Genomic DNA, 20408 nt, shown 5'->3' on the forward strand with positions numbered 1-20408 from the left:
GAACAAGTACTAATCTAATCTAATCTGAATGTAGTTAACTGATTATGAAATGTAAACCAAAGCTGAATAAGTTACAAAAAAGGATAAAAATAAGGAGATAGAACCTGAATCAGTTCAAACAGATATTGTTCAGAGTTTCAAAGGGAGGCTGGGAAAGATTAAAGAGGAAGGGCAGGTCACTCTGACCCCAGGATGGGAGGACCCACATGTAATGAGGGCAAGGGTAGACTAAGACCAAGCTGTTAACTGTAACTCTGATGTGTAACCCTATGTTTGCCTTTCCAATGAATGATACTCATTAATCATCAAATGGTATAATGAATTATTGTATAAGAGAGCAAGACTACTGTGCAAATTTATTACTTATTTTCATGTGGAGAGCCAATGCAAGAGACAATGCATATCTTCAAGGTGTGACAGTGATCGCAGTAACTTCACCTGCGTGATACTGATGTTCCATGTATCATCAGCCCATAATGAAGGAGCGTATCATCCCTAGAGCAAATGGCATGCTAAAACAATGACTGTATAGACATTTGAAGACAAATGAAGATTGTATTGTAATTATTATTTGGAGCAGTCAGTCAGAGCTGTCTAGTTGAGATTCACATTCTGAATTACAATGTTATTTGTAACATTTTTGAAGAATCAAATATTTATTGTAAGAACGTTATTGCATCAAATAGGAAAGACATATGGGCACATGTATCTGAGAAACGTCATGATGTTTATTTCAAGAAAATAAATATTATGCTCAATCCTTAACTTCCAGCATATACCGCACAATTCCGTGAAGAATTCCACAACTGATATATCTACAGTCAAACAAAGGCAAGCACAATAATGTTCAATATTCACTGCTAGCAATAAATCTAAATTTTGAGAATAACCAACAAGAACATCATGAGATGAAGGGGAAGCATCAGTGAGATGGCACTGTGCCAGCTCCAGAGATGGTAAAGAAAGTGTAAGAAGTAAAGAGAGATTAATGGGAAGAGAAATGGAAGTGCAATTAAGACAGGAGAAAAGGAAAGGAGGAATTCTTAACAACTTCGACACTGACCAAAAATTGATGTACGATAATTTCTTACTCACCTCTTTTTGCACCATCAGCATCATTTTCTTCACCATCACTGAAAATACACCACATAACATTTCAATAACACAACATCAGAGGCTAACAGCTAACTGTGCAGTACTCAATTTTGCATCACTTCTTATATATAACAGTTGTACTAAACAGAGAAAAAGAACAAAATTAAATGAAGCAGTCATAAAAATCCTTACCCTGAAACTTCCAGATGTCTGTGTGTCCCGTTGCATGTTATAGTCAAATGAAACAAATTCATCATGTTATCTGTAGGTGACATAAAAATATGAGAATAGCATTAAATATAAAAAATACAACAGAAATAGAACACATTCAATGCTAAATAGAGTGAGTAAACAAACCAATTGTAATGATGACTTGCTGCCTGTAAACAATGCACACCCCATACAACAGCATTGATGACAGGTACAAAGAAAACCTTGATCGGACATTTTTGGAAGACATTCTTGGCTCTTGATTTTTTATAGTTTCCATAATTTCTACGCTGAAATACATAAAAATACTATTAGGACACGTGTCATTTCAGTGATACTTGCAAGACTAATAAAATTAAGCAAATAGTTCTAAGTAAGGACAAAAGCAACTGATTGTGAGATAACACTTCTGCCATTTGCTTATTATTTCATTTCTTTCTAGACACAGTAGTGCAATTTCAGCTCTGTAGCCATTTTCAAGTCAGTCTACAATCATCATACACATTTCAGCATGAATGCAATATTACGACATTACAAATTACACCATGAAAAGTCATACAACTATGCTGTTAATTAGTAACATAACCTTATTGCATTTTGAAATTGGCTACATTACAAGTTGTGGTACATGTCAAGAACACCATATCCATTATTTGACCATACAAGGATTGTCATGTAATAGGTGTATGTTAAAAAATGTACACTCCGTCCACAGGACATGGCATGCTGGCATGCCCATCAGTACCAAATGACAATACAAATATGTTGGTCACAGACAAACTTTAGCTGCACAGAGTTCCCAAGTTATTAGTTTGTGATCTATGGCTCAATATGCCTGCATTATTCATATGGATTGCAATTGCTACTGCCGCCACTGAATTAAAGACTAAAGACCCTGTTTCCTATTCATAAATCTATGATGATTAGTAAGGTTTGTAGACTACATATCCTGTTACCTATAGTGCTATTGCAGACCTAAATGCTAAATGTGTACTTTATTTCTGATGTCATCATAAATTACCTTTGGTCCTTGTGTAAAATTATTGATGACCCACGTGATACTTTCACTTAGTATCGTGATATACAATACAAGCTGCAATAACATAACAAGCCCTGTACGGCCAAATACGGAATGCATTATGACTGTGTATCATGCTGTAAATTGTAATATAATAATGTAGTAAAGTTTGACTGTATGTGTTAATTTCATAATCACTTGAAAATGGGTACAAAGCTGAAATAACAATAGCGTATCCACAAGGAAATAAAATAACAATCAAATGGCAAAAAGAATTGTCATTAAGACTATGCTAAATGACAGTTAACTCTTAATAACAAGAATATCATCAAAAAGCTATTGAAGAGATAGTTAATTAAAAACCAAAAATACTACAACATACTGTACGCTGTTAGCAACAGACCAACTCTTATAGGTACAAAACATTGTGTGTTAAAAACTTCAGAAAACACTGCTACTGTCAATGCACTTACTTGTGTGATATGACTAGAAATTATTTCTAAAAAATTACAGTTTTTAAAAGAAATATGCTATTGCATAATATGTTTGAACCAAGGATCTTGCTGAGGCAGGATGGCTTGCATGCCTTAACAAAGGTGCAACCACGAAATGGGGGCATCTGTGGTGTGGCGAGAGTAACTCGTGGTTCCTGAAGAGAGGCAGCAGCCTTTTCAGTAGTCGCAGAGGCAACTGTCTGGATGATTGACTACTGCCCTTATAACATTAGATAACATGGCCTAGCAGCATTGGTATCACGTATGGCTGAAAGCAAGGAGTAACTACAGCTCTTACTTTTTCATGTGGGCTTGTCACTCTACTGCATGGCTTAATGATGATGGCATCCCATTGGGTAAAATATTCCAAATGTAAAACACTCCACAATCCACAGCACTGGGTGAGGGCTACTCAGAAGAATGTCATCATTAGAAAAAATAAGAATGGCATTCTACGGATCAGAGTGTGGAATGTTAGATGCCTTAATTGGGTAGGTAGGTTAGAAAATTTAAAAATAGAAATGCATAGGTTGAAATTAGATATGATGGGAATTAGGGAAGTGGCAGGAAGAACAGGACTTCCAATAAGGTGAGTAGAGGGTTAACAACACAAAACCGATTAGGAGTATCGTAAAGTAAGCCTAATAAGAATAAGAAAACAGGAACGCAGTTAAGCTACTATGAACAACTTAGTGAAAGTGTTATTGTAGCCAAGATAAACACGACAACCACCATAATACTATAAGTTTATATGCCAATTAGTTCTGCACTGCGATGAAGAGATTCAAAGAATGTATGAGGAAATAAAGATCGGCCACGACAATATCATTCCACCTGGTGTACAAGATATATGAGACAGGCAAAATACACAGAGACTTCAGGAAGAATGTAATAATTCCAATTCCAAACAAGGCAAGTGCTCAGATGTGAATACTAACAAATCATAGGTTTAATAAATCATGGTTGCAAAATACAGACAAAAATTACTTACAGAAGAGTGGAAAAACTGGTACAAGTTGACTTAGGGAAAGATCATGGATGTCAAATTAAATGCCTTTCAGCCATCAATTTTCAACCTTATTTTATTGGGAAACCAGATGGCATAGTAAAATGCTAACCCTGGTTGCCCAATAAAATAAGATTGAAAACTAACAGCTGAAAGAAGGCATTTGACATCCTCACTAGGGGAAGATCAATTTGTGTTCTGGAGAAATGTAGGAACACATAAATCAATACCGATCCTATGACATATCTTAGAAGATAGGCTGAGTAAGGATAAACCCACATATGTAGTATTTGTAGATTTAGAGAAAGCTCTTGACAATGCGGATGGATGGAAATTTTAATGAAAGCAGGGATAAAAGACAGGGAGCAAAGACTTATTTACAACTTGTAACCCAAAAGTTATTCAATCCATACAGTGAGCAAGCTGTAAAGGGAACCAAGGAGAAATTTGGAAAGGGGATTAAAGTTCAGGGAGAAGAAGGAAACACTTTATTACGTTTGCAGATGATATTGTTTTTCTGTCAGAGATGTCTAAGTACTTGGGAGAGCAGCCCAACGGTATGGACAGTGTTTTGAAAAGAGATAGCACGATGAACATTGATAAAAGTAAAACAATGGCAACAGTATGTAGTTGAGTTAAATCAGGAAGGGAATTAGATTTGGAAATAAAACACCAAAAGTAATTGGGAAATACAGTAAAACTTCATTAACACGAATCTGAAGGGACTGAAAAATCAGGAGTTCGTGTTTAAAAAATTTATGTTAAGTGAAAAACACAGATTTTAATAAGTACACATGTACAGCAGTACACTAATGTGTAATACACTACACTATCAATCACATTATTGTAGACTTATAACACTATAAAGTGACTGTAAAATTACAAGTACTCACAAATTATGTACGTTACTTTCTTGGAAAAATTCAGTATGGTTCACTGACATTCATGGGAATGAGAATATTTTGTAATTTCACAACCAATTGTAATGATAGCGTCCGTAAACCCAGCAGTGATGTTGGATGTTGAAGTGAACCATTCTAAACAGCCCAAGGCTGTAGACATCTCCTGACAGGTAGGAGGAATGGTATCTGTATTGTCTTCCTCTTCACTTTCTTCTGATGGCCCTTCTTGCACCTCATTCACAGCTTTTGGCACATCCGATTACACAGAAGCACATACGGCAACATCGTCGTCTAAACTAATGAATTCTTCGAAACTAATCCCAGGGTTCGCAATGTCATGCAGAACTGTCCATTCATCAGGTGAAGTGGCATCTTCTAACTCGTGGACATCTTCAGTGTTGCTATGTCTCCATGCTCTGTTAAAGCACTTCTCTGTATGATGTGGTGATACTGAGTTCCAGGCTGCTGCGATGGCTTTTATTGCGTGAAGCAGGTTCCAATTTGGGGTTGCGCTATTGTTTTTAGCAGCACAAATTGCAGCTTTTACAAGTCGCTTACGATAAGCTCTATTTATGAGAGAAATTATGCCTTGGTCCAAAGGCTGAAGGCGGCTTGTGGAGTTGGATGGAAAAAACTGAAACTTTATGTTGGATAGGTTCAGATCATGAACGTTATGGGCAGTACATCTGTCCAATGTAAAAAAGAACATGTCTATTTTGAGCAACCATTCGACTGTTGAAACGAAGAAGCCACTTGCAAAACGATGTGCCATCGATCCAAGCTTTCTTGTGGTAAGAGTAGATGCAAGGTAAAGTGTCCATATTTATGTTTTTAAAACACCGTGGTTTCTCGAATTTACCGATAACCAAGGGACAAAACTTCTTACTGCCATCAGCATTACAGCACAATACAACAGTCACAAGTTGTTTGCTTCGTGCTCCACCGTGACACTTATCACCTTTTATCCCCAGGGTGTGATTTGGAAAAATATTGTAGAAAAATCCAATTTCATCCATGTTAAACACATCACACGAGGCATACTTTTCCCTCACTCAGTTGAATTCATGCAACCAGCTGTTCGCACTTTCTTCATCAACTTTATTTGCTTCACCACAAATTTGTACAGATGAAATTGAATCACTCTTTTGGAACCATTACAGCCAACCAGCAGAACAATGGAAGTCTTTGATGCCCATATCTTTAGCAATATCATTTGCTTTTGACTGAATCACAGGGCCAGTTAAAGGTATGTTAGATGCACGCATATGATTGAACCATTCTAGCAGTAACATCTCGATGTCTTCATACTTGGCGGTACGAAGTCATTTAAATTTGTTTCCAGAACCTGACGCCGCAGCATTACAGATTTTTTCTTGATTCTTAATAATCGTAGATAAAGTAGATTTAGGTATTCCAAACTGTTCTGCAATTGCTGTTTTCTTGGTACCATGGTCCACTTCATCTAGAATCTTAAGCTTTAACTGTACATTTAGAGCTGTCTCTTTCCTCTATGCAATTTTCGCGTGCTACGGTACAGGTTGTAACAGTAGTTTTTATTCAATATTCCAACTCGAAATGGCTACGAATAACAGAACACCTGTCAAATCTGGCACTGAGTACATTCCTAAATGCTGCTGCACACATTATTGAATGTCTTACAATGTACAGCATACGCTGATTGTTGAGGCAATAATCGCGGCTACTGACCTACAATATGTTGAAAACAGAGTCAACAATAATTATAATTAGCTCTGTAGCTACACTCCTGGAAATGGAAAAAAGAACACATTGACACCGGTGTGTCAGACCCACCATACTTGCTCCGGACACTGCGAGAGGGCTGTACAAGCAATGATCACACGCACGGCACAGCGGACACACCAGGAACCGCGGTGTTGGCCGTCGAATGGCGCTAGCTGCGCAGCATTTGTGCACCGCCGCCGTCAGTGTCAGCCAGTTTGCCGTGGCATACGGAGCTCCATCGCAGTCTTTAACACTGGTAGCATGCCGCGACAGCGTGGACGTGAACCGTATGTGCAGTTGACGGACTTTGAGCGAGGGTGTATAGTGGGCATGCGGGAGGCCGGGTGGACGTACCGCCGAATTGCTCAACACGTGGGGCGTGAGGTCTCCACAGTACATCGATGTTGTCGCCAGTGGTCGGCGGAAGGTGCACGTGCCCGTCGACCTGGGACCGGACCGCAGCGACGCACGGATGCACGCCAAGACCGTAGGATCCTACGCAGTGCCGTAGGGGACCGCACCGCCACTTCCCAGCAAATTAGGGACACTGTTGCTCCTGGGGAATCGGCGAGGACCATTCGCAACCGTCTCCATGAAGCTGGGCTATGGTCCCGCACACCGTTAGGCCGTCTTCCGCTCACGCCCCAACATCGTGCAGCCCGCCTCCAGTGGTGTCGCGACAGGCGTGAATGGAGGGACGAATGGAGACATGTCGTCTTCAGCGATGAGAGTCGCTTCTGCCTTGGTGCCAATGATGGTCGTATGCGTGTTTGGCGCCGTGCAGGTGAGCGCCACAATCAGGACTGCATACGACCGAGGCACACAGGGCCAACACCCGGCATCATGGTGTGGGGAGCGATCTCCTACACTGGCCGTACACCACTGGTGATCGTCGAGGGGACACTGAATAGTGCACGGTACATCCAAACCGTCATCGAACCCATCGTTCTACCATTCCTAGACCGGCAAGGGAACTTGCTGTTCCAACAGGACAATGCACGTCCGCATGTATCCCGTGCCACCCAACGTGCTCTAGAAGGTGTAAGTCAACTACCCTGGCCAGCAAGATCTCCGGATCTGTCCCCCATTGAGCATGTTTGGGACTGGATGAAGCGTCGTCTCACGCGGTCTGCATGTCCAGCACGAACGCTGGTCCAACTGAGGCGCCAGGTGGAAATGGCATGGCAAGCCGTTCCACAGGACTACATCCAGCATCTCTACGATCGTCTCCAAGGGAGAATAGCAGCCTGCATTGCTGCGAAAGGTGGATATACACTGTACTAGTGCCGACATTGTGCATGCTCTGTTGCCTGTGTCTATGTGCCTGTGGTTCTGTCAGTGTGATCATGTGATGTATCTGACCCCAGGAATGTGTCAATAAAGTTTCCCCTTCCTGGGACAATGAATTCACGGTGTTCTTATTTCAATTTCCAGGAGTGTACATTTCCTACATTTATTTCGGAAAAAAAATTATGCTTTAGAATACTCTAAGGTCAGAAGTTTGTGTTACAGTGGAATTTAATTACGCTAGGAACTGAAACAGAGTTCGTAATTCACCTTAACCGAAATTCATGTTAACCGATAAAACACACCATAAGAACTAAGGTATTCCTGGTGGGACCAATATTTTTTTATTACTGTAAAACATTAAAAGTAATATATTGAGTGTCGCTACTTTGGCAGCAAAATATTTGATGATGTCTGAAGTGGGAAAGATATAAAATGCAAACTGGCAATAGCAAGAAAAGTGTTTCAGAAAAAGAGAAATCACTTAATGTCTAATATCAATTTCAGTGTTAGGAAGTTTTTTGTGAAGGTATTTGTATGGGGTGCAGCCTCGTTTGGAAGTGAAGCAATTCAAATATGAATAGAATAGAAGCTTTTGAATGTGATGTTATGTAAGAATGCTGAAGATTAGGTGGGTACATTGTATAACAAATGAAGTACTAAATCTAAGTGGGGAACAAAGAAATTTATGGCACAACTTAACTGAAAGAAGGGGTTGGCTGTTAGAACACATCCTGAGGCATCAAGAAATTATTTGGTAAAAGAAGGAAGTGAAGGGGGATAAAAATTGTAGAGGGAGATCAGGCTTGAAGTACAGAACTCTGTGTGACAGTTGGTCATATTGTTACGAAGAGTGCTTCACGGACTATGTGTAAACATGCGTACGCCGTGCTGAGGTGCTCAGTCTTGGCTTGGCAGCCGTTGAGAATGGAGCTCCCGTTGGATGTTACTGCTAAGTGCAAATTGCATGCTGTTATTCGGTTTTTGAACGCAAAGGGCACTGCGTCGATTGAAATCCATCGCCAACTGACGGAAGTGTAAGTGGTGTAGAGAGTTTGCAGCTGGTCGGACCGAAATTCACGATGAACAAAGGAGCGGAAGACCGTAAATTTCTGAGGAGACATTGTTGAAGCTTGAGCAAAGCATGCATGAAGATCGACGGATCACCCTGGATAATCTCTGCACGTTTCCTGAAGCACCACTCACAGAATTTTAACGGAAACATTGAACTACCGGAAGGTGTGCGCCAGATGGGTGCCACGCATGCTGACTGAGGACCACACGCGGCAACGAGTTGATGCTTCCTGCGCATTTCTTCACCGCCTTGCAGTCGAACAGGACAACTTTCTCGACTCAGTTGCCACAAGTGATGAAACCTCGGCATATCACTTTACACCTGAGACCAAGCAACAATCAAGCCGGTGGCAGCATCCAAAGCCAAAGAAATTCAAACAAACACAGTCTGCCAGTAAAGTCATGACAACCGTTTTTTTGGGGTGGGAAATGGGTATTGTTGGTCGACTTTATGCCCACTGGGACCGCAATTAATGCTGACAGGTAGTGCTGTGAGACTCTGAAAAAACTCAAACGGGCAATTCAGAACCGGAGAAGAGGAATGTTGAGCAAGGGCGTACACGTTCTCCATGACAATGCTGGCCCATACATTGCTCAGCTAACTGTTGTTCTCCTGCAACAGTTTCAATGGAACACAATCACCCACTCACCCTACAGTCCTGACTTGGCACCCAGTGACTATCACCTGTTCCCTACGTTAAAAGAACATTTGGCCAGAAAGCGATTCAGCTCCAACGATGAGGTGAAAGAAGAGGTTCATAACTATCTGAACAGCATGGTGGTGAGCTGGTATGACATGGGCATACAAAAACTGCCACAACATCTACAAAAATGTATCAACAGAAATGGTGATTATGTTGAAAAACAGCTAAATTTTCAAGCTGTAAACTGATGTAAACAATTGTATAAATAAACAGGACTATGTACTAATAAAAAAATAGGAGACTTTACTTTTGGGATGACCCTTGTACATGTGAAAGGCATAAGAGATAATATCTCAGATAAGCTTTACCTCTTGGAAAAAAAAGACAAAAACTTTCAATTATTATTCTTCTGTTCTGTCTGTTACAGTTTTGAGAGGAACGCCTTAGCATAATCTACCAGACGCTGCACCGTTATTTAGTTGATAAAGTAAGTCATCAAAAGTATCAGTGGTTTATTTAAAACGATAGTAAACCAAACCTAATTGCTTTTGCCAAAAACAATTCATATTTATGAGTAATATTTCTCAGAAATTCGCATGAAGATAACTGACAAAGGATAATGGCCGTTAACTAACATTTTACTAGCCATCCCATATTGTGTGTCCTTTCAGATCAGCAACCGCATCTTTCAAATATCGAAGTTTAACGTTTCCTTGTCTGGCAGCAGTAAGTTACAAAATGATATTTTAATTGTTTTAATTATGAGAGCCATTCTCTCTTTGAGGCTTTGTAAAAATCACTAAAAAGAAAGCCACCATAAAAGTCAAGCAAAGTTATATCAATATTAAAACTGAAATTCTGCTTGAGAGCCTGCAACTCAAACCTGTAATACGAATATTTATCTCACTCCACGAATAAACCAACCTTTAATACACAAACATGGAGAGTTGCAGCAACTATAACATGTCTGATCAATAATACGCATGAATCAGAAGAACATGAATGGCAGAAAGCAGTCTATGTTAAAATCACCACATTAACAACCAATCATACAGTGAGTTTGTTTGTACAATGTTCTGTTCACAATATTGCTCTGCCTCTTTAGGTGCTAGTTATCACAGTCTTTTGAAGTTGATACTTGGGGCTGAAAAGCTAATGATTATGATTTGCTTTTGTTCTTTTCCGTGTAGCATGTTTAACTTAAACAACAGGTTGTCTAAAGCTTGCAGTGCAAGTGAAAGTAAACAAGAAAATTATGATACTGCAAAGCAAACTCAGATATACTGAACCTATCGGTACTATCAATCTGCTTTAGCACATGATGTCATCAAAATGGCAAACATAAATCACTTATCTTAATCTAATATATCTAATTTATGTAAAATATGTGGCATCACAAAAATTAGTTATTCTCAATCATTGGTCTAACCAATTGGCAACCGAACTATCATCTTTCAACATAATCCTGACCTCAGCCTACACTACAGATTCACATGTCACTACAACCTACAACCAAACTAGCATCTTCCAATGTAACCTCGACTTTGGGCTATGCTACCAATCAACCTGTCGCCGCAACCATCAAGAAAGAAAGAACAAGAAGCAAAGTAAATAAGTCTGTGTTCTGTTCTAACTCTGCTTTGCATACATAGGAAGTCACAAACCACATCGGGGGGAGGGGGGGGGGGGGGTCCGCCGCTCGTGGTCTCGCGGTAGCGTTCTCGCTTCCCGAGCACGGGGTCCCGGGTTCGATTCCCGGCGGGGTCAGGGATTTTCACCTGCCTCGAGATGACTGGGTGTTTGTGTTGTCCTCATCATTTCATCATCATCCAGGAAAGTGGCGAAATTGGACTGAGCAAAGATTGGGTAATTGTACGGGCGCTGATAACCACGCAGTTGAGCGCCCCACAAACCAAACATCATCCTCACAAACCACATCACACGTTATTTGCCAAAGTGATATCCAATATCAGTAGTTTCAATCCATCCATGAACTCAGTAGTGAACTTCTTGGAGAGGCTTGTTAATTTATATGGTACAGACCTCACAGTTGTAGCTACCACATCCATTGCAAATGCACAGGTGAGGGTGAACTGACAATTTCGTCTCCTTCGACACTGAGCTATCAATCATATAGTTATCCCGATCCAGTTATGGCAATATGGATACTCTGTATCAAAACACACTATGCATGTCTTAATATGCAGGGTGCATCATTCCATGTCAAATCAACACAAAAAAAGTGCAGTTTTTAACCTGAACCTATTCAATTTTCATAAAATTCGGTGTGTTCATTGCACATGACAAGAGAATCAAAAATATAAAATTACAGAATATAAGAGCAAGTAAGACAAGAGTATTGGCTACTCAAAGTTCTAACAACGTGTGGCTAATGTGACAAATACTGCTGACATAAAAGGTTGTAACCTCTGTTCCAATACAGACAGACAGTGGACCAGGTAATTTTGAAAAGGTCTTGAAACAAGCTTTTCAATTATATCCAATTTTTTCATATTCAAAGAATGGAAACAATTAAGGTCAGTGACGACCTTTGGCCTTGAATATCTCAAAACATGTCACCTTCGAAATTAACAAAAAAAAATGTTTGCTTCTTCAAGTTACACTGTGCAACACAGTAAACAATCAAGTTGGGATGTCAATGTGATTAGAAGATATAAATTAACATGTACACTAATGCAAGATAAATAGTATTCAGACTCAAACAATATGACACAAAGCACTGGAAAACATGTTAATTGTGAAAAAGGTGGTGTTATAACAATGCAGTAAGGTAACGATGTAGGCAGATAAACATCAAGCTATGATATGTTGGATGACAGTGTGCCTGCTACATGTACACAGATAGTTGCTGCAGAAGGTGTTGGGTGTTGAAGTAATACAAATTTACCTTGAAGATGGAGTTTGAGAAGATCAAGTATTGCTGTAATCTATTCAGGGAAGGTGGACACAACAGATACAAAGAAAATCTACATAAAGTGCAAATGTGGATGGTTAATATGATTTGTGGCATAACAAAATATGGGATAGATGCAGGAAAAAAACTAACTCTAATAATAATAATAATAATAATAATAATAATAATAATAATAATAATGGTTTATTTGTCCACAGTCGTGGACTCAGGGACAAGGGCCGTGGCTGACCTAACTACTTCGAAAACAAGTGAAAACAACAAACCTGCATAGCTCCTCAGACAAGTCAGCCACGTATCTCCATATTTTGATTTAAATGCATTAAATGACAGTTTGGTATATCTTGGTGAGCCCCAGTGAAAAAGAAGAGACCAGGAGAGAAAACATACGCACAAGAAAGTTTGAGCAAGTGTCTGAGGTATTCTGAAGTAAATATATACCTAGTGTGGAAGAAAATGCAGATTATGAAACAAATGTTGAATCTGAGATGATAAAGCAATTGAAAGACAAATTCAGTACCAGCAGCACAAGCAGTGAGAAGATCCAAATTCTGACACTTCTGAAAAGTTCAAGCATTTGAAGGACTGAAAATGAATTAGAAGGCTCTATCTGGTGAGAAAAGCAGAACAATTATTCAGAGAATGTGGTATCTTAACAACTCCCAATCCAAGACCTAAACGTGTCTTAAGTGAACAAATTGTGAACGGTCTCATAAAATTCTACAACAGAGATGATGTAAGTCACTGTTTTCCTGGGACGATTTTGTTTCTGTCAAAGAAAATGGTTCCAGGAGTCGTATACAAAAATGACTAGTGTTGGGAAACCAGCATGAACTGCATCAGGCATTAAAAAGTGAGGACTAAAAATAGGATTATCGAAATTCTGCCTGCTGCGATCCAAGAATTGTGTTTTGGCTGGTTCAACTAGTAGCCAAAGTGTGTGTGTTTGCAATATTCACCAAAAAGTTAAGCTCATGTTGGAAGGTTCCAGATTAAAAAAGTTGACGCATGATTCAAACTGTCAACTTAGCACCTACAAACACGGTCTTGCTCGGATAATTTGTAATCCTGTACAGCCAAAATGCTATATATCCACATGTGAAAACCACGCAGGTGCACATTCTAGTGTGACACACCCACAAGAGTTGTTTGATGAAAATAAAACTGGTGAAATAACATATAAACTGTGGACATGTAAATATAGAACAACTCTCCAGACATGTATATTATCTGTGGAAGACTTCTTGGATAGCATTGCAGATAAATTACAAAAGCTTCTGTTGCATTCCTTCATAGCCATACAACAGTCTGAATTTCTACAACATCTGAAAGAGACACTTGGTGACAGTGAAACACTGTAATATGTGATTTAGCAGAAAATAGTGTATTTGTCCTGCAGGATGAGGTGCACAGGTTTCATTTAAACAATCCACAGGCCACCACTCATCCATTTGTTGTTCATTATAGATATCCAGAAAACTGTGCTATTGATCACATTTCCTTTGTTGTAATATCAGAATGCCTTAAATATGACACAGTGAGTGCTAATCTTGTTCAGTGTCACTTGGTTAGCTTCATGCGATCCCATTTCCACAGAACACCTAAGTATGTGTACCACTTCTCAGATGATGCTACAGCCCAGTATAAGAATCGCAAGAATTTTGCCAACATAACTTTTCATCAGGCTGATTTCAGTGTCTCTGCAGAGTGGAACTTCTTTGCCACATCACATGGCACTGGACCATGTGATGGTATTGCTGGCATCATTAAGAGACTTGCTGCCTGTGCCGCTCTGTAGTGCATCTACAATTCTCAGATAAAGACAGCCAGACAGTTGTTTGAATGGTGCTCCAAAAACATTGCAGTGTGTCACTTTCATTATACAACTATAGTTCAATTCTTTTATCTGTCCGCCGCTCGTGGTCTCGCGGTAGCGTTCTCGCTTCCCGAGCACGGGGTCCCGGGTTCGATTCCCAGCGGGGTCAGGGATTTTCACCTGCCTCGAGATGACTGGGTGTTTGTGTTGTCCTCATCATTTCATCATCATCCAGGAAAGTGGCGAAATTGGACTGATCAAAGGTTGGGAAATTGTACGGGCGCTGATAACCACGCAGTTGAGCGCCCCACAAACAAAACATCATCATCAATTCTTTTATCTTGGCGGCTCGCGCATGCCCGCCCAGACGCGGGAGATTGCTGTGTTGCCTGTTGCACACGACGCACGCGCCAAGAGAAGCAGCGCCTTAGTATAGCATAGTTTGCAAGCTTACGTTTAGGGGGGAGCGCGCAGTTCATGAAGTAAAGCCACCACGGCCGCATTAACCCTTTCACTGCTACAAAGACGTGCTCCCTGCATTCCGCACTATGCGCGATTTTGTCACTGCACTGCTCGCTTGTGCAGACACATGGTGTTCCGACTGCTTTGACACTCTTATCATTCAATTCCACAAAAACTATTTGGCCCATAAATGACTTAATTTTGTTTTGATGTTCAACGCAGTTATTATGCAGCATTAAATATAGTAAACCATTGCACGAAATTTTGAAGAGTTTGCAGAGGTAAAAGTCCATAGAGTATACTTTCCGTATGGTCGATTTTAGTTGCCACAATGTTGAGAATGAAATGTGGACAAGATACCTAAATTTCATATAAAATTTACTGTATAACAATATCTCATTTAATTTAAGTACCACATAGGTGTCGTATGTAATATTGACAAATATTCCATCTTTCGCGACTGTAACAAAAGTTTTATTTACACACGGCACATTTGGCTTTATTTTAAAGGTGAAAAAAATGAACACTAAAGCATAGAGAGAAGGACAAAGTTCACAACAGAAAGGCGGCTTTACCCAAATATCATGTAGGACCATGGGTGATGATGACTAATCCGTATGTGCTCGCCATACTATTGTACATGTGAGCCGAATTAGGCCTTTCAAGGGGAATTTTGAGAAACTTCCTTCATTGTCTGCAGTAACTTCTAGTGGAGAGAAAGCTGAATCTGTTGTTGTTGTTGTTGTTGTCTTCAGTCCTGAGACTGGTTTGATGCAGCTCTCCATGCTACTCTATCCTGTGCAAGCTTCTTCATCTCCCAGTACCTACTGGAACCTACATCCTTCTGAATCTGCTTAGTGTATTCATCTCTTGGTCTCCCTCTATGATTTTTACCCTCCACGCTGCCCTCCAATACTAAATTGGTGATCCCTTGATGCCTCAGAACATTTCCTACCAACCGATCCCTTCTTCTAGTCAAGTTGTGCCACAAACTCCTCTTCTCCCCAATTCTACTCAATACCTCCTCATTAGTTATGTGATCTACCCATCTATTCTTCAGCATTCTTCTGTAGCACCACATTTCGAATGCTTCTATTCTCTTCTTGTCCAAAATATTTATGATCCATGTTTCACTTCCATATATGGCTACACTCCATACAAATACTTTCAGAAACGACTTCCTGACACTTAAATCTATACTCAATGTTAACAAATTTCTCTTCTTCAGAAATGCTTTCCTTGCCATTGCCAGTCTACATTTTATATCCTCTCTACTTCGACCATCATCAGTTATTTTGCTCCCCAAATAGCAAAACTCCTTTACTACTTTAAGTGTCTCATTCCCTAATCTAATTCCCTCAGCATCACCCGACTTAATTCGACTACATTCCATTACCCTCATTTTGCTTTTGTTGATGTTCATCTTATATCCTCCTTTCAAGACACTGTCCGTTCTGTTCAACTGCTCTTCCAGGTCCTTTGCTGTCTCTGACAGAATTACAATGTCATCGGCAAACCTCAAAGTTTTTATTTCTTCTCCATGGATTTTAATAACTACTCCAAATTTTTCTTTTGTTTCCTTCACTGCTTGCTCAATATACAGACTGAATAATATCGGGGAGAGGCTACAACCTTGTCTCACTCCCTTCCAACCACTGCTTCCCTTTGATGACCCTCGACTCTTATAACTGCCATCTGTTTTCTATACAAATTGTAAATAGCTTTTCGCTCCCTGTATTTTACCCCTGCCACCTTCAGAATTTGAAATAAGAGTATTCCAGTCAACATTGTCAAAAGCTTTCTCTAAGTCTACAAATGCTAGAAATGTAGGTTTGCCTTTCCTTAATCTAGGTTCTAAGATAAGTCGTAGGGTCAGTATTGCCTCACGTGTTCCAATATTTCTACGGAATCCAAACTTATCTTCCCTGAGGTCAGCTTCTACTAGTTTTTCCATTTGTCTGAATAAATCTAAGAAAAAGAATAAGAAAGGAGTAGTTAAACAAGAGAACCAAGTTAATTGTGGAAGCAATCAGACATGCTATTATGCTCTTGGCCCACACGTAAAAAGGAAGAGCTAATGTGAGTTGTTTTTCTTTTGTTTCTCAGGAGGCGTGATGTTCTGGTAAGACCAGTAGTTCCAGCGTCATGGGTTACGCTGAAGAGGGAAGAGGGAAGGTGTGCACTCTCTCTCACCATAGTTATTTTGATTTGCTGTTGCAACTTAGCTGGAGCTTTGAAGGTATGTCCTATATCAAGTGGTGTGTTGTTCTCATGACAAGCAGACATAATTATGTCTGGACATCAACGGACCTTAAGGGTGGACCGTAATATTTGGGCGGTTGAAGACGAAATCTGTAAATTAGAGGATACATTTAATGAATTTCATTCCATGGTGGTTAATCAGTCAATGTTTAATGACAAACAGGGGGAATATCAGCTACTACGATCAGCTTTTGAGTGCTTACAAGCTCAGTTGCGTAAACTGCAGGGTTAATCCCGCACGTCCGTACGAAACGAGGATGGTTGGACGCAGGTGGCCATATCCTAAAAACTGTTTTCGGGACCACTGACATGGAAGATATTACAAGTATTAATGAAACGTTATGGCAGATACAGGATAATGTGAATAGCAACCAGGGAATGCTAGATCTTCATACAACCCAATTAGAGAGTTTGGAGAAAGATGTAGTTAATAATACGTGCGAATTGCAAGCTTTGGCCGTGACCTTAATGTCCCACATTAAGGCCACAGCTGACACAACCAATCACGACTTGGGTATAACCAAGTACCGGTTGGATAACATCGATTCACAGCTGATAATCGCTAAGCTGCTCCGTTTTCTTGCTGATAGTATTACGAAATCATGCACAGAAGCCACGGAACTACAGGAGGTTTTGTTGCACGCAATGTGCGGGCACCTAAACCCGGTACTGTTAACTTTGGAACAACTTCGGGAAGGATTATGGAAAGTTCAATTGGAATTGCCCGCATCCCTGGAGCTACTGATGACATTAACAGACAAACACTTATCTCTGTACTACAAAATGGTCACTGTTACCAGTACGCGGATGGGTACCCCTGCTGAGAATTCATATCATAATACCATTAACATGTAAGGATTGTAAATTTGAATGTTACACCTTGCATACATACCCAGTGAAGTGGGAAATTTTGCAGAAATTCGTACAATTAACAGTACAGGAAATACTGTTAGTGGCACGTAACAGACAAGCTCGTGTGTTCCTCACTGCACAATACTTGCTGTGTTGTCGAACAGGTCCAGTTACCATCTGCCCCGCGAAATTGTTACACACTGTTCCCAAGTCTTGTGGGTATTCTCTATTCCGCTCTCAAGAATCAGTCGCGGAGTGCTCTAAGGAAATTATAGCAGGCATGGTGCAGTTCTTTCAGCAAGTGGGTCCACACTGGGTATTTTCATGGAAAACACAGTCATTATTTGTGTTTGTTACGAGCAGGGTAAGCAAGGGAGTACACAAAGAATAGAATTGCAGGGGCAGGGACTCTTAATTAACAGCACACAGTGTGACATGTCAGGTCCAACTTTCTGTTTACCAGCCGTGATTACTGGAGCTACAATCATTTTTGTGGCGGCGTTCGTAGCGACAAACACTTCGCTGTAGAAACGGCTTACGAAGTCACCGCCACACTTTTAATAGCGGGCCGACCGGTCCGCTGGAACAGTGAACAGAAAGATGAAAACCCAAACACTCTGTTTAAATAAAAGTCGGTACTTATCTTTATTAACGAAGATACAGAAACACAGTAGTGAACTTCGTGTCTACAGAAATCTGTCTAGTTCGAGTTGGAGCGGCTAGGTCAGCGTCGGCTGACGACAAACAACAACTCTGCTGCGATGAACACACAACTGACTAGCAAGTACACAAATCGGTGGCGAGTATACAACTGAGCGGCGAATACCGAACTGTCCTAGCGCTCGCAACTCCAGCGCTTAAGAAGCCAGAAGCCAGCGGTGGCGCGCGCAGACTTGCGGCGATTTCCTGTATCGCTGACACTGCTTATGCGGACGGCGTCCGGACTTTGATGCTGCCACCCTTTTGGCAGCGGGCTCGGTTGGCATTACTGGCTACGATATAACAATCATGAACATAACACACACATTGATCTATGTACCCGACCAACCAGTGCAATTCGTCATGAAAGAAAATCTCACTCTTTTGAGTAGCACAGTAGACCTGACTTTGCTTGCCTCTTTGGACTGGATGCTAGCAGCTCAGGATGGACATATAACTATGGAACTTCTTTTACAACGAGTGCATGAGTACCGTAATGAGCATAAGCAACACTTACTAGTTATTGTATCATCAACCACCGCCACCTGTATTTTTATCTTTGTCGTAGGATTAATGTACTATCGGCTCAAGAGGAAGGTAGCCCAAATCCCGCCCCTTCCGACCTTTAACCTAAGGGTCCAGACAAAATCACTGAACAGTTGTGAGACACTGCAGCAGAACACTGACTAGACTGAACAAAGACTAGACTGAGGATAGAAGTGAATGAACACAGTGTAAATAGTGAATCAATCGCATTTTGTGATGTTTGCGAAGTGAACTGTAGTTGTTTTGACTTTTTGGTTGAATTTGGGGATGAATTCTTTTCGTATGAGGGAGGAATTGTAGAGGACAAGGGGTTATTTTTAGGAAATATGGTGCAAAATTGTGATACAAAGTGTTTCAGTGCACGATGCGCCAGCCTCATGGCAGACAGTGGATGAAGGCTGGCAGGCACGTTATGCAGGTGACACAGTTTTGCAATGAGCATCGGTATGCGTGTACGTGCATGGCAGCCATCAATAGCCAGAACACAGCATTAGCAGAATTACGCAGGCGCGGGCCGCGTGTGGCGCGGTTGCGTTAGCCAACTCATCGAGAACGTTCTAATAAACACGGTGCCGTGTAACCAGTGGATTCAGCAGCAGTCTGCACTATTTAAGGGCATCAGATGTGGGCGTCAGCATCGGTTCGACTGACTGGGCATTTGGTCACTGTTACGTCATCATCATCAGTGACGCTGTCCCCAAGGACCGGCCGGCGGAGGGCATTGCCCGCTGCTGCACCAGTGACTCCCGGCGTCGTCATGAGCTGCCGCGTCTGCAGGAGGCACACTAGGCCGGGCCTCGTGCTGCTAACCTCCTACCGCCTGCGCAGCCGCTGACCGAGCAAGGCATCGCGTTCCCCGGGCTGCATGCATCAGCACGTCTCCACCACGACACGAGCAGTGGGGCAGAGCTAACCAAAAATGTATTGGAAGAACCAACAATAAAGAGGAAGATTGCTAAAAACAGCCACCTTCTTCTACCCAGCCATGCCCTACAACCCCGACCACGCGCCCGCTCCGGTCATCCTATTACAATATGTGTAGCCTGATAAAGCTGACATCTTACCTGTGGATAAGGACATTCTTACATAGGCTGGTGTGAGAGCAGCAACAAGGTGAACATATTTCCTTTCACCAAAATATGCAGTGTGTTCTATGTTGCTTAACAGTATTGAGACATAGTCAGTGTAGACGATACTTTTGTCATATTTGTTTCTGTAAATCTGAACCTGTTTGCCATCCAAGTTTGGGATGATGGCTGTTATCATGTTTTTTATCACTGAAGGTCAGATGTCATAGTGCGTGACCTTGCATATTATAAATGCTTGCTATTGGTCTGCCTACATTGTTACATTACTGTGCATTGTT

At 41.0% G+C, this 20408-nt stretch overlaps 1 protein-coding gene across 1 annotated transcript in view; it reads right to left on the bottom strand.

Annotated features, from left to right (window-relative positions):
• Positions 1–20408, bottom strand: part of LOC126165048 (uncharacterized) — a 309283-nt gene that overhangs the window by 268215 nt on the left and 20660 nt on the right. Inside the window, exons 2-4 of the mRNA XM_049920289.1 lie at positions 1453–1595; positions 1288–1357; positions 1096–1133 (exon numbers count right to left, since the gene is read on the bottom strand). Of these exons, the coding sequence (XP_049776246.1) occupies positions 1096–1133; positions 1288–1357; positions 1453–1585 (241 nt within the window). The 5' untranslated portion in view covers positions 1586–1595. The remainder of the gene's footprint in view (positions 1–1095; positions 1134–1287; positions 1358–1452; positions 1596–20408) is intronic.

This window comes from Schistocerca cancellata, chromosome 1 (assembly GCF_023864275.1).
Source record: "Schistocerca cancellata isolate TAMUIC-IGC-003103 chromosome 1, iqSchCanc2.1, whole genome shotgun sequence".
Classification (NCBI taxonomy): domain Eukaryota; kingdom Metazoa; phylum Arthropoda; class Insecta; order Orthoptera; family Acrididae; genus Schistocerca; species Schistocerca cancellata.